This window comes from Apteryx rowi, unplaced genomic scaffold (genome assembly GCF_003343035.1).
Source record: "Apteryx rowi isolate R43461 unplaced genomic scaffold, aptRow1 scaffold_334, whole genome shotgun sequence".
In the NCBI taxonomy this organism is placed as follows: Eukaryota; Metazoa; Chordata; class Aves; order Apterygiformes; family Apterygidae; genus Apteryx; species Apteryx rowi.
This window is the reverse complement of record NW_020449797.1, coordinates 43,277-58,280: the sequence shown is the minus strand read 5'-3', so window position 1 is coordinate 58,280 and position 15,004 is coordinate 43,277. Positions and strand designations below refer to the sequence as shown.

The window sequence follows — 15,004 nt, the reverse complement described above, 5'->3', positions numbered from 1 at the left end:
GAGGAGCGAGGCGAGGCCGAGCCCCCGGTCCGTGGGAACAGAGCGTGGGGTCGCCCGTCGGCGGGACGGGGGCGGTCCCGCGTGGGGACGCGCCGGGGCGGGCTGAGGGGGCCGGAGCCGAGGCTTCCTCGAGGGGAGGGAAAAGGCGCCAGGTAGCGCAGCCCCGGAGCTGGCTGTTACTGCTGCTGTTCCTTTGGTTCGCGGAAGGGTATTGCAGGACGGTGGGAAATGCAGGCGAAAAGGAGCAGTCGGTGAGAGAACCGCGCTGTGGCTGGTACCTGATTTCCTGATTTGCAAACATAGGTCCTATTCCTCCTGATGCTCCGCTTGAAAAATCCTGAGCACCCATCGCAGGCATAAACCCCATAGTGTTTCCCGGAGCTGCGGTCCCCACACACTTTGCAAGGGATGTCTAAAATGCGACCTGAAAGCGGAGGAGGGAGAGAGGGAGAGAGCGAGCACTTAGCAATCTGACCTCCGGAGGGATTAGCCCCAGAGCCGCAGTACAAGCAAATAATGAAGTGATTTTATAGCCAACTTTCTTTTCCTTGAGCAAGTGTCAGTTTTCTACAATGAGCATTATTCATGCACCGCTACATTTATTTGGATCTTCTGTAATCGCCAAGACCCGTTTGGGAAGGGAAGATTACAGCAGCGGGAGCAGCAGACTTTGCTGCTAGAAGTGGGGACGCGGGGGGGTGGGGTGGGGAGGCTGTTCCCTCGCTCTCTGGCGCTCGGCAGAAGACACCACTTTCCGCGGGCGGGAGCGCAGTCAGGAGACCAGATCACATAATAAAACAAAACAAAATACAACAAAACAAGACTAAGATGACCAGCAACCTAAGTAATCCCCTCTACCCCGTAGCAACTCCTGCGAAACGGGGCTGGTTCCTACCACAAACGAGGTGTGCGATTTTATTCACCCCCAAACTATAGCAAAACTTTCCCCCTCGCCTCTGTGCAAGGATGCATTTGCGGGCTCGCTAAGCCCTCTGGAAATGAGGGGCTGGCGATTAGACAGTGCAGGTTCGTTTCGCCCAAACCTCCTGCTCTGCGGAGTATTGATTTTGCATCGATTTTGACTAGAATTGCAAATGTTCTGAGAGTGATGTAAAAACTTGAACAGAGATTATTGCATCCCGTTTCAAGAAATCCGCCAAAAACCCATTCGGCTTCTGGCTTTTCTTTTCTTTTCTTTTCTTTTCTTTTCTTTTCTTTTCTTTTCTTTTCTTTTCTTTTCTTTTCTTTTTTCTCTTCTCTTCTCTTCTCTTTTCTCTTCTCTTCTCTTCCCTTTCCTTTCTCTCTTTTCTCTTCTCTTCCTTTCCTTTCCTTTCCTTTCCTTTCCTTTCCTTTCCTTATCTCTTTTCTTTTCTCCTTTCCTTCTTTTCTTTTCTCTTTTCTTTTCTTTTTTCTTTTCTTTTCTTTTCTTTTCTTTTCTTTTCTTTTCTTTTCTTTTCTTTTCTTTTCTTTTCTTTTCTCCCTTTCCCTTTCCCTTTCCCTTTCCCTTTCCCTTTCCCTTTCCCTTTCCCTTTTCTTCTTTCCCTCAGAGAGCCTCCTCTCCTCCTACCAGAATGCAAGCCGAAGCTGCAGCCGCTCTCCCAGGACGGCGGGCTACAGGCGCGGGCGGCGCCGCTCAGCGCCGCTGTCTTTGTCTGCGAGCCGCTGAGGGAGAGCGCTCTGATCGTGGGTGGGGGGTGAGGGCTGGAGGAGGCAGGGTGGGGTGGGGGGGGGGGGGGGGTGAAGCCGGCCGCAGAGGCTCCTCTTGCTCCCCAGAGAATTTAGGAGCCCGAGATACTTTCAGACATATCTACGCGGGGCCTCTAAAACAATGCCCCCTGGCAGACAATAGGGACATTAGATAAAGTGTTAACTTAATGATTTTGCCCATTGAAACTCGTTTGACTGCCTCCAATGAGCACAAGCTGCCAGCTTCTCCCCTAAATGAAATCCGACAGCTGCTATACACAACACGGCGAGAGGGACGGGGATTAGGTTAGGGCCTGCGAGAGGGAGGGGTGGCGGGAGGGAAGGGGGGAGAGAGGTTAAAGAATAGAAAACTTTTACGCAATTAATAACAAGTGCGGCTGAAGGAAGCCCCCTCCCCATTGCCTGGGAGCACGCTGCGGCTTTGGATCTGCAGGTAGGCGCCCGTGAGGAGGGCCGAGGCCAGGGCACGGCTTCTGGGAGTGTGTAATTACAAGCGCTCCTTGCCACCTGCCTATTGGGGCATCAGTGACCCGTCAAAAAGTGTAGCATGGGAATTCGGATATCGCACAATGCCAACGAGGGGAAGCGCTCAACTTCCCTCTCCAGCCCTTGGCGTCCGCGGGGAGACGGTCCCGCACGCACGCACACACACACGCACACACACACGCGGAGGAGAGGCAGGCTGGCGATGGGGGGGAAAGACACCGAAGTTGTCCATACAACGGTGCATCCCCTTGCAGAGCGTGTCACCGCCACCCCCACCACCCCCGCCGCCCAGGCTCGGCTTGGCCGGGCGGATCCCGGCCTGCCGCGGCACCGGCTGCCGCTTCCCCCTGCGGAGACCCCCGCTCCCCCTGCCCGCAGCGCCCCGCTGCCGCCCGGCCAGCGAGCCCCGAGGGGCCGCCGCCGCCGCGCCCCGGGCCGGGGGTCCCGCTGCCCCCGGCGGCCTGCGGCGCGGGGAGCCGCCTCGGCTTTGTCGGCGCGCAACCGGGCCGGGGAGAAAGAGAAAACTTGGGCTCGTTTTGCAAAATAGTTTTCTCCAGGCGGATTTTAAGTTTGGGAGCTGCTTTAAAAAAATTATATGCATCCTGTATATATAATATGCACACACACATTATTTATATATGTGTGTGTATATATATATTCTATATATTCTTTACATATACACATATCTATATAAATTTAACACCTCTTTCTCCAAATCCAAGCAAACACGTTTACAGCCATCGGGGCGGCGCAGCCCGCCCAATTCGCGCCGTGGCCCCCCGGCGAGGAGGCGGACGGGGAGCGGGGAGGCGGCAGGCAGAGCCGCTGGAGCCCCCCGCACCGCTCCGCACCTCTCCGCATCGCTCCGCACCGCTCCGTCCCGCCGCCCGCCCGCAATCACGGCCGCGCTCTGCCCCGCCGCCCGCTGCCCCCACGCACCGCGGAGGCTGTTATGAGAAAACTCTCGGGAAGGGCAAAATATGAAATAAGAGGCGGGAAAAAGCCGGGGCAGGGGGTGGTAAGAGAAAAATGTTAACTTGACAAGGGGTCATGAGATAACTGATTAACTCTCTTTAAAAGCGCTCCCGTTCCCTGGTCTCAGAAATTTAGCTCTGAGAAAACGGGATTTCTGTTCAGCTAGGAAACCGTTTTGAACGTCCCACGACAGGGGGTCCTTGGGGGCTTTTTTTGTGTGTCATAATTGCTTAAAGGGTATATGGCAGCCCCTATTACTGTAATTACCATCAGGGGCTGTTGAAAGAAGTTAGTCTGGGCTCGAGGGATGGAGGGATGGAGTCTTGTTACCACCCAGGCAGACATCACAGCTGACATCGCTAGACGCTCACCGGCGGGCAAAAAGGCCGGGCCGGACCCCCCTTGTTCGGCACCCCCCTCCGGAGCCCCCCGGCCGGCGCCCGGACCCCGGGACACCGGGCCGGGCACTTGCAGGTGCCGCCGGGGCCGGCTCGGCGGAGGGCGCCGAGAAAGGGACCCGGGCCGGGGCAGCCCACGCGTGCCCCCGTCGCCCGCGGGCCGGGCAGCGCTCGGAGTTGGGGGACCCCTTCGGGCCGGCCGGGGGGGTCGGAGTCAGGCAGCAAAAGCGACGGCGGTGGCAGGAGGTCGCCGAGCGCCGGGCGGCCGGAGGCACCGTCCGAGCCTCGCGGGTTTTCTTCGCCGCAAAATGTCTCCGGCCGAGACTCAGCCGTCCTTGGTGAGAAGGAGCTCCCCGGCTCTTCGTCCCCCCTCCCCACCGCGCACACACACACGCACACACACGCACTCTCACAACGTCCCACTGCGGCTGCCCCGGGCCCGATCCCCCCGGGTCGCCTCTCACTTACCGGCGAGTTTGGACAGCGCAGCCGCGACCGCTAATGCCGCTAGCCGATGCCCCCTTCCCCTCCGCGGGTTATTCCGCCAGTTATTTAATATTACTGTCCCGCCATTATTTTTCCCTCGGGGGTTTTGGGCTGAAAAATGCCCCGGAGGGGCAAGAAAACCACCAGCCCAAGCCAAGGCGAGCCAGCCCCACTAACCGCCGGCTTGGCCCCCGCGCCAGGCCCCGCGCCGCCGCCTCCTCTCCGCGCAACTTGCGCGCCGCGGCCCAGCGCGGCCTCCGCGGCCCGACCCCGCCGCCGCGGCCCCGCGGACAAAGCGCACCGCGGGCAAGGCACGGAGGGCAGCAGCGCGGAGAAGGCCGCGGGGACGGCGGGGACAGCCGGCCGTAGGTCCCTCCGCGGGTCCCGGCCCGCTCGGCCTCCTTTCTCCGCCGCTTTGCGACGCCGGGAGCCTTGCCCGAGCGCAGAGGAAATAAATGTCCAATCCATCACTTGTCAGACATTAAATTGGATTGGGTATTTTTTCCCCTTTTGTTACTGACTCCATCCATATTACAAACTCCGAAAGTCCCGTTGGGATTATACTGATYGAGCCATTCTGCAGGAGCGGTTAGTCATGCTTTAAATTCCCCAGTTATGAGGTACGTGGATTTAGGATTAACGAAAATGTGACTTTTAAGTTGTTTCTGCTTTCCTCGCTGCAGGATTATTTGTTGCAACTGGAAATGGTGTGCAAAGTATTGCATTTAAATCCTTCTTCAGTAGAGTTGCTTACGCGATTCCCTGTGAGTGAGCGATCGGAGTTTCAAACTCTTAAAAAAATGATTATGTCGCAGAGGATTGCATAAAGTCCGTGAGAAAAGCAGCACGTTTCAACTCCGTAATGCCCTTCAAGCCCCAAACCTTCCCCCACTCCACCCCAATATCGAAGGCTCCGGGAGAGCTGCACACAAATGCCCGCGCCTCGGCCGTGCGAGCCCCCTCCCCGCGGGCAGAGCTGCCTTCCCCGGCGCTCGCTATCGCACCAGTTTCTACCCCGATTTCGTTAGAGGGCCGGAAAATCGGGGCAGACAGCCGGAAAGTAGCGTTTTGCAATACCCTGACCTAAACTGCATCGCGGGAACTCGGAGCCTATATATTCGTTGCCACTCCAGATGCAAATAAATACTTCTTTTTTTTTTTTTCCTTGGGGGGGGAAGAATACAAACCCAAACCACAACCTCCCCCCCTTCCTCTCCCTCCCCTCCACCTCCCGCCCCCCACGCCAGGCTGCAGCCGGTCTCGGAAAGGCTGCTAGAAACCTCCGCCGCGTTATTACCCACTTGTTGATCCCGCCGGCTTGCTCATGCTCGAAGCCCCCTGGAGTCGCTAACTCGGGGCGAAGTGTCGGCGCCGGGGAGAGGCGGCGCCCCCTCCCCGCCGGCGCGGCGGCTCCGCGGGGCAGGTGCCTCCCTCGGGCGCTCACTGCTCGCTCCGCCGCGGGGGCCGACACATCCTCGCCTCTGCCCCGCTCCCCAGCGACGTCCTCCCCAGGCGCGGGGACACACAGCGGGGACACGACAAAAAGGCAAAAAAATAAAAAAGAAAAAAAAAAAGAAAAAGAAACGAAATGACCCAAACTTCGTGGCCACTCGCTGGACCCCTGCGAGCAGATGCTCTCGGGACCCCGGGAGGGTGCAGGGGGGTGCAAGTGGGCTCGCCACCGCGGTCCCAGGAGGAAAACAAGAGCCACGCAGCGAGGACAACAATGAAATGAAGGAGAAGGTAGGATGGGGAGCGGGGTTCTGCGCTGAGTGCCTCGGTGCAGCGAGGAGGGAGATCAGAGCCTGGAAAAATAATGGAAGGGGGGAAAAGGCGTCAGAGGAGGCTGTCTCTGCCTCTCAGAAACTGAATGGTATAAAAAGGGAAAGGTTTCCAGAAGTTCTTTACACTGGCTGACTTTGCGCTTTGAGCTCCAGCCTTCAGCACCTATAATATCCCCAGAGAGGCTCTGACAGGCAGCCGCGGGGAGGGGAATCGGCCGCCCCTTGCCCACTGAGCTTCCCCTCGCTTTTCCCCCCAACTCCTGGCGGCGCGTGACGTCAGCCATGTGCTGGGAAGGGGAGGGGGCAGGGAGGGGGTTAAATGCTAATGATATTAATGAACCTCCAAGCGGCTTGCATAGAAAATGCAGGCGTTTGCCGAGCTGATTCCGCCTCCCCGCTCGCCTTGTGCCCGCACTGTCAAAAAAAGAGGACCCCCCCCAAAAAAAAGAAGAGGAAAAAAAGAGGAAAAGGAGAACAAGAAAAAAAAGGGGGGGGGAAGAGAGACAAAAGGAAAAAAAAGAACGGGAAGAGATCCCATTTCTTAGACATTTCTCCCAGGGCGAGGTGGGGCTCGCCGCCGGGTTGCTCCTGCCCGCCCTGCCCGTGCCCCGGCCGGGGCAGGGGGCGCGCTGGCGGCCGGCTCGGGCGGGGGGCCGGGGGCCTCGGGAGGGGGGCGGGCGCGCGGGGGCCGGGGGGTGGCGGTGGGGCGGGGGGGGGGGGGGGAGGGGGGGGGGGCGGGGCGCCGGGGGACGCGCCCCCCCCGGGGGGCCGGGGGCCGGGGCCGGGCTGGCCCGGGGCAGGGAGCCCGACGGCCGGACCTCCCTCCTCCCGCTGCCCCGGCGCGGGGGACACGGGGCGGGCTGGCCTCCTGGCCTCGCACCTTGTATTTGGCAGTGGGGATCAGGATGGAGAGGTGTGGGGGGGGGGTTCGCCCTTGGGCCGAGAGGGGATGGCTTTGCCCTGCTCCAGTGTGGCAAATCTCTGCGCATCTCAGTGGCCAGAGCGGGAGTCACCTCCACCTGCCGCCCTCTGCGCTAAACTGGCCGTGCCGGGCAGCAGGGCGCCGCCGGCAGCTCCGAGCAGGGAGCCGGGGAGCGGAAGAGGAGGAGGAGGAGGAGGAGGAAGGCTAACCCCGGCAAGGCTGTAGGTGCTGCGCGGGAGAGCAGTAGGAAGAGGGTCCCCTGCCCGGTCCCTCGCCCCGCCCGCAGGCAGGCCGGGGGGGCGGCTGCAGAGCGCCGCTGCCCCCCGAGCCACGGGGCCGCGCTGCCCCGGAGCGGCCCCCGGCCCGGCTCGCCGCTGCGGGGACCTGTTGCACGAGCGGTGTGAACGGGGCTTGCCCGCAGCCTGGGGCCGGTCCTCCTCTGCCCGGGCAGGGCCGGGGGGCCGGGACACCCCCCACACCCGAGCCCTGGGGGATTTAGAAGGTCTCCCGGCACCGCCTGCCCCGCGGGGGCTGCTCTGAAACCCGGGCACCGCCGATCTCGCTGTGTCGCGTTAAATCTCGATGAGGTGAGTGAGCCGATAAAGCAGCCCAAAAGTGTGGGGAGAGGAGCACATTTGGGACGGGAAGGAAGAGCATCCCTGCCGCTGCTGCAGGGTGAAGTGGGCAGCGGCACCAAGAGCAGGGCCAGCAGTTGCTGAGGGGGTTGTGAAGCGCTCTATGTCCCTCGTCCCTGCCACTGGTACAAGGCATTTTCTCACCGTAGCAGACTTCCCCCTTGCTGGTAGCGATCCTGGGGGAATGGGGTGCTCAGCCCGGTGCCTGCCCTGCACCAAACATGCTGTCACTGTCCTGTCTTCCTTTTTCCATCCAGGTCCAGAGTTGTCCCCTCTGTGCCTGCACAGTACCTGTCTCCCAGAGTTGCATGACTCTGGAGAGCACTGGGATCCCAGTGACTTTGTGCTTGCTGCTCCCCATGAGGCTGGCACAGCGGGAGGCCTTGGCGCAGGACAAGCTGGCCCTACCTAACCTTGGGGGACACTGTCCAGATGCCCTGGGAAGCTGTTCAAGGAGACCCCACAAAGCAAGAAGCAGGTGGATCAGGAAACGCAGACAGACTTTCACTCCCAACTTGCTTCCAGGGAGTCAGGGAAAGGTTCACCTCCTTGGGCAATGTCTAAAACAGCTGGTGAGGAGGGGGCCATGCTGCCTTAGTAGGGCCTAGAGGCCAAAACAGAGAGAGAGGGTTAAATGGCAGTGGGGCCCAGACCCAAGTACCATCCATCACGGGGTGTGGCCATGCAGCGTGGTACCCAGCCTAGCCTTGGCATCCCTTGTCCAAGCGAGGCAGGTCTCCAGCTCTACGGCAGTCACAAATTCTTTGCCCTAGAAACTCAAAGCTACCTGAAATACATTGCAAAGGCTGTTCAAACTGCATCCACAGGTTCCAGCCACACCTGAGAGGGACTTGCTCTGAATATGAGCAGGTTCCCCCCGCTGCTCTCCAAGTACAGCACCAGGCACTGCCAAGAGAGAGGAAAAGAAAAAGATATCAAACCATTCATCCCCCAACCCAAAACTCCTCTAATCTCACCTAGCCACCCAAAGCCAGCTCAGCGTGTGGGCTGCGGCTGTGGGTCACTGCGGAGAGAGCAAAACACCAGCCCTTCTCTGTCCCCCAGGCTGTGCCTGCAGTGCTTTGCGATATTGCACCAGCTGAGGTCTGCCCTCTGTATTTTTGAATCCCTTTCTGTTGTTTTCGTGATGGTCAGAGTAGCTCAGTCCTGAAGGTGAAGGCAAGATATGTCCTCCAAGAGTACAGGGGTATGAGCTCTCTCCTTACTCTGTGTTTCTACTGCAGCTTCTGTCAAAGCTGCTTCCGTGGACAGAAAAAGTCCAGCTGAAATGAGGCAGGGGAAAGGGGTTTCCAGCAATGAGCTCTGTTTGTGTGAAATTTTAAACTATATCTATATATATACACATATATAGCAATCTATTATATTTAACATTTTGTTTATTAGACAGTTCTACATATATAGAAGATATCAATACAGTAATGAAATTTACTGTCTCCTTATAACATCTTGGAAATACAACTCGTTATCAGTTCTACTACAGAAGCTGGCACCTATCTATCTCCTTTTCATTATACTTCCTTTAGGATCCTAGACAGGTATTACAATTATATGCTGACATTTCTCAGTGTTGTGCCACAGCCTCAGAGCTGTTACTTGTCAGGCATCTTTTCTTCTGTTGGTGTCTTAGCAGCAAGAAAAATCTGAAGTGCAACCTATCTTTAAATACACCATCCTTCTGCCTTTACCTTGCTCATGTTCTCTGTTCTTGGGATGTGAAGCCAAGAGATCTGCAGCGAACAAAAAAAGAAAAGAAGAAAAAAAGAGTGAAGGAGGTCAGGCTAAGAAAAAATTTAAGCTGCCAGAGGTATACGTATGTAGCAGAAGGGTACACAAATGAGCTATTTTCATCTCTTTCTCTCAATTGGAAACAGGTGGGTAAGATCAGGCAAATGTAGCACATCCTTTTTCTTTTTAAGCAGATAAAGAAGGAAAGGACTGAGCTAATTCCCTCTAGGAGAAACTATTATCTTTTTGGGGTGTTTGAGAGATGGAGAAGCTATCTCCATTTCTCTCCTTCAGTAGAAGTGTTAGAAAAGACTGTGTCTCACACAGGGCCTGAGTGAGACTTGTGCATGAAGGGTGAACTGCTTTGCAAAGGGCAGCACGCGCACAGGGTTGATATCCAGGGGCAGGAAATTCTTCTGGGTTTGCAAATCCCCTCCGAAGTTTGAGGCTCCTTCCCTTCTTTTTTCATGTGTTTTTCTGTGCTGCCACAACCCCTTGTTTCTGTATCTACCTGGAGGTACACACACAGGCATGGGCACAGTGAAGGCAAAGACATAAATATTTGCCCGCTGCGGGCTGATGAAACGTCGTGTTTTCCCCACCAAACTTTCACCAACCCATAAAAGTCCTGATCAGTGGGAAACCTCCAGGCAAATCCTGTGCTCCGGTTACCTCCTAACTCCAGTAAACACTGGCGCAAAGCTTCACCGGTAGCTGCTGGAAGGAGGAGCTGTTTGCGCATATGAGGCAGGCAGAGCGCGGCGCCTCTGCGCATGGCAGGGCTGGGCAATGTGGTTACTATGCGCACCACCCCGCGATGCTCCTCGTCCCAGACACGGCTGTGTTTGACCTTCTGCTCAGCCTCCAGTTTGGGTTTGTTCAGTCCCATTTGCCTCTTGATGCGAGTGGCGGAAATGCATCTAATGAGCTCTTTTGTGGTATTAGGTCTTCGCTCCACTCTCCTCTTTTTGAAGCCCCTGACTCACAGTTACGGATACCTCCTCTGGAGGATCGCACTCAGGACGTTGCAGGCAATACGCTAATCTTCCCCCGGTGCCCTCGGATTTACTGCAGCCAAGATGGCGGTGCCGAGGGAGGCCAAGGGCGTTGCCTAGCAACCAGTGACCGTTGGCTGCCATCTTGGCGCTGCCTCATGGCTGCTCTGGGGAGGGAAACGCCTGGGGGAGCTGGACCTGAACCGCCTGGCCTGATCCTGCAGCGTAAAAGCCTATGTTACGCCCTTCTCCTGTCACACGGACATCTCTTTGCAGCAATGGCCTTTTCTTTAAACGCCTTCTGAAAGTGCCGTAAGCTGCATGGCTGACGCCTGTCGTGTACTTTCATTTTCTCACAGTTTCCCCCCTGCGCACGGTGAGGTCTGCAGGGCAATGTGCAAGCTCAGGTCGTTGCTTGTGTCTTTTGGAGGAAATGTGCCAGCAAGTGGCAAGGTGCGCTGAGTGAGGATGGGTGTCCTTGCCACCGTGCTCCCTACACAGCAAGGGGATACCTGGGCCTCTGCCAAGCCGATTCGCCGGGAGCAGTCCTCCCTGGCCCACTTCCTCTTAGTGTCGCCCTGAGCAGAGCTGGGGGGCCGCCACGTCCTCTCGTTCTTCCTCGATTGGCACTCAGGCTGCTGGAAACACCAAAAGCTTTTTGTTATTAGCGTGAATAAAAACACTGCATATGGTCTGCATTACGCAAGAAATTGGCCCATGGTGAACTGCTACGTTCAGTCTGACTGACTTGGCTTCGCGTATTTAGGGCAGGATTTATCCTACCTGAAGCAAGTGTCTATGAAGCTGTCACACTAGGCTCCCATTACCATAATTAAGAGAGAAACAGGCAGTTTCAGACTGCAGTTCCCTCCCCCGCCCAACGTGTATCCATGCGTATATAGCTGAGATGATTCTGGAGTTATCCCTTTCTTGTCCTTGATGGAAAGGGCACTTCAGGATGATTACTTTGGTCTTAACCAATTGACCTTTGGACACTAAACGTAGGTAAAACGAAGCATGTCCTCAGTGAATCTGTATGGAATGGCTGACCCAAAGTGTTCTGGAACAAAAAAAAGCTTTTTTTTTTTTTTTTCCCTGAAGGCAAAATGTGAAAAACTGAGAAACAGAAAGATGATCCTATGAAAAGACTATCTTGTAAACCTGCCCTCTCTCCTGGTGCAAGAGGGATTTCCTTCTGTTTGTACATCCTCTGTAAGGTGAAGCCATGTTCCTGCTGTAGCCAGGAATGACTTTCCCTGGGCCAGTGGTACCTTCTGCTCAATTGCTGTTTGATACAGGCTCATTGAGGAATCCAGGGGAATATACAACAATTATCTCTGGTGGCCTTTTTACTTCATTCATTCTCAGCACATCCCTGACCTTGAGTTATCAGCCCAGCAGTAAGTTACAGAAGACATGCATTCCTTACAGATGCCAGTGAAAAGGTGGTGAGCTTCATCCTTATGTGTGTGTATGCTTGGTTAAATAAGTCAATGACTGTATTAAACAATGGCCATATCTATAAATTTATTTCTATATGTGCATCTGTGATATATCTATAAATATATTTCTATATGTGCATCTGATGAGTGTATGTTAGCAAAGCTACCTTGTGCAGAATAGTAAGAAAAATTATACCTAGGAAAGATGCTTAGAAAAGAGAATCTATGTAAGTCATTGCACTTTTACTCAATACTTTCATTCAGGGGCGGAACAAGCCTGAGTTCACTTGCCGCAATGAAATGCCCCATTAATCACATATGCCTTTGAAAGGGAAATGTCAAGCTTGGCTTATACGCCTACACTGGTACCTGATCCCATCTAGACAATGTGAGACAAGTGCTTAGCAAAGCAATTCTAGTTAGTAACTTATTTATTAGTTTGCTAGTTAGATATAAATCAAAGTGTCATAATAAGCCAATGATTTAGCAACAGCTGCAACCTAATTTAGAGAGAAACAGCCTCATTTTGGTTTTACTGACATAAACACAGAAGTCAGTATCAATACTGATGCCGGTAGAGATACAGCTGTGTAAAACTAGTGAAAAGTCAGAAAATGAAGGCAAAAATATTATCATCTCAATAAAGGAAAAGTTAAAATAAGGGCAGATCTATACTTTAATAATTTTAAGTTGCCAAGGAAAGAATGTTGGCTACAAGGAATAAATACATCTTGGAGCTGTGCTGTGAGATTTAAAAATCATTATACATATCTGTTAAAGTAATAGCTCTGATTAAGTGCTGAATACTTGCGTGTGTGTAGGAAGGGAGTGCCTCAGCTATGACCCTGATTGATATCACTTAGAGTGTAATCATTTTTATGGTAGATTGGCCTCCCAAATTTTGCTGCAGAACCCTATTAACAATGACCTTCGAGGCCATCACACAATATACCATGTAATGGCAGCAAAGAATGGTCTTACGAAGGGACACATTTCTAGCTGGTAATATAATGGCTCAGCTCCATTGACTTCAGTTTAGCTATATCTCTTGATCTTGGCTGGAGACCAGGTCTGTGGTATCTATTTAAGGAAACAAATTTAGAACTGACAAAAATAAATATTTCCAGATGCAGCATTGAGTCAGCATATGGCATTCACTGCCGCTTGAAAGTATTGAGTCAGTTTGTGCAGATAGATTTTTAAGAAGAGATGGATAATTGTATGACTATCAGTGACATTTATAGACATCCTTGCTTTATCTCTTGCTCCATAAAATACAGTATAGGTCACAGAATATCTTTGCAGGTAGAGCAATCACCTGCAAGTCCAAGTGGAGAAGGGCACAGTATGCATCACTGTGCAACTGGCTAGATGTGTTATGAGGTTGGCTGGGGTTTGCTGCCTTTTGAAACTTCAGTCGTTGATGGGGGCAGGATAGTGAACTTGAAGAACCGGTGGTTTGATTCTGTGTAACAAAATCTAGCACTCCAAAAAAGAAGAAAGCAGAGGTCTGCCATGATCCTCTATAAAAGCATTTAACCCCTGCAGCTATCCTCACTTGTTCTGCCTGAATGGAAAATGTAGTCAACCAAAAATATACCACTGCGGGACAGATTCTGATCCTGTGATCTTCCATCATAAATATGAAATAGGTAGTAGTTTCATAGGCTTCAACAGGATTGCTCATGTGCACAAGATCTGTAGAATCCATCAGGAACAATCAAAGTTTCAGGCAGGCCTATCTGAACTGAAGACTCCTGTCAGTCATCAGCTAGGATTTCACCATTCAAATATAGTGCATGTCCTTGAATTTACAGTTTATTTTGGTCATTCAAAAACCCTGGTCCCTGGGGCATTTTCTGCAAAACTTGGGGTAATTGCATGCTACTGACTCAGGGATTCCAAACACTAAGTGCTTGAAAGAAACTTCAGGTATTTTCAATCACACCCTCAGGTGATTTTGACAGATGCAGTTTACTGCAATTGTCACAAGGATATGGTATCACCATAAACATTAGGGAATTCCAGGTGTTTGGATATGTAAGAGGATATCCCCTTAGTGAGATGCAATCCAGTAACTTATGTCCCTCTTTTTTACTTGAAGAATGACTCTTACAAAGAAATGAAGATCAATGGAATCTCTGCTGGGAATCACAGGACAGAGCTTTATCTTGTGGCTTAATTCTTTGTGGCACAAAGTGTTGGGGTATTTAATCTAAAAGTCTGTGGTTTGGCATGGATGGCAATTCAGCATGAAATGGCACATGTGGAGTAATTGCAATGTTTACATTACTTTTTTATAATTATTCTGTTCTGTGGCAGTGCTGACACTGATAAGGAAAGTTGTGCGGCTCTGACAGATCACTTAGTTGCAAGCAGTAAAAGTGCAGATTATTGCTCAACACTGCTTTTAATTCCAATTACAAGTGCATAGACTATACTGTATATTAAATCATGATATATAGGAACCTCCAAGAGTGATCTAGATACTGCAGTTTGGCTGCAAATATCCATGGGAAATTACTTAAAAATCCACTGAATGGTTAATTAACTAATTTTATGTTGTCATGAGCATTTGTTTAAACATGATTGACATTTTCTATGTATTGTCATTGCAGCCAGCATTGGCTGATACTACTCAAGTCCACCTATGGCTTTTGCTGGTGTGAGGTTGAAGAGATTCATCACCTGACAGATAAACAAAGGAACTGGGTTCTTTTTTGTGTTCACTTTTCTGTGCACATAGTAAGCACTCTGTGGCTTTATGGTAGAATATTTTCTGTCATATCCAATAACTGGATTTTTATTCTATCAGAATTTGTGAGCAAAGTCACTGCTTGAGGATGAAGCACAGCTTTGCTCATGGGAACCCTGTTGGTTTGATGGATGCCCAGGGCCAGGCATACTGATGGAATAAAGAGCAAGACAGCTAAGCTTCCTAGGGAGTACCATGCTCCCTGGTACCAGTACTCTTCCCATGCCAGGGAAGAATAGTTTTAATTTACTTATGCATTTCCAGTGGAGTTTAATGGGTGAGGACTCTTAGGAGAGATGCCACATGGGCATCTCTCTTGGGATTCCTGGAGAAAACTGTCTTTGAACATATTTGCAAGTGTGCCACTTGACTTTTCACCCATCTCAGTCGCTTGTGCCTTTGCAAGGTGTGTCCATCCTTACTCAGCTGGCCTTGTGCTCTCTTAAAACTCCTCTGCAGATGGGGAAGGTCTTAGGTCTTATATCAGTCTGCAGCAGCTGAGGACACTGCTGCTGCTCCCCAACTGTCTGTTGAACAGTTGTCCCCTTTGCTGAAGGTCACTCAGAACATGTGACATCATCAGTGTCTTTAGCGTGAAGCCTGATGTTTCAGCTTTAGTTCAGTGTGTTCTAGTTTTTCTGTAAACCAATTTGCTGTAGCGCCTAACCTAATT

The 15,004-nt window shown here is 52.5% G+C and overlaps 1 protein-coding gene across 1 annotated transcript in view; it reads right to left on the bottom strand.

Annotated features, from left to right (window-relative positions):
- NR2E1 (nuclear receptor subfamily 2 group E member 1) overlaps positions 1-5,378 on the bottom strand; it is a 20,298-nt gene extending 14,920 nt beyond the window's left edge. The window contains exons 1-2 of the mRNA XM_026072028.1: positions 5,354-5,378; positions 279-424 (exon numbers count right to left, since the gene is read on the bottom strand). Of these exons, the coding sequence (XP_025927813.1) occupies positions 279-424; positions 5,354-5,378 (171 nt within the window). The remainder of the gene's footprint in view (positions 1-278; positions 425-5,353) is intronic.
- Positions 5,379-15,004: the final 9,626 nt, after the last annotated feature.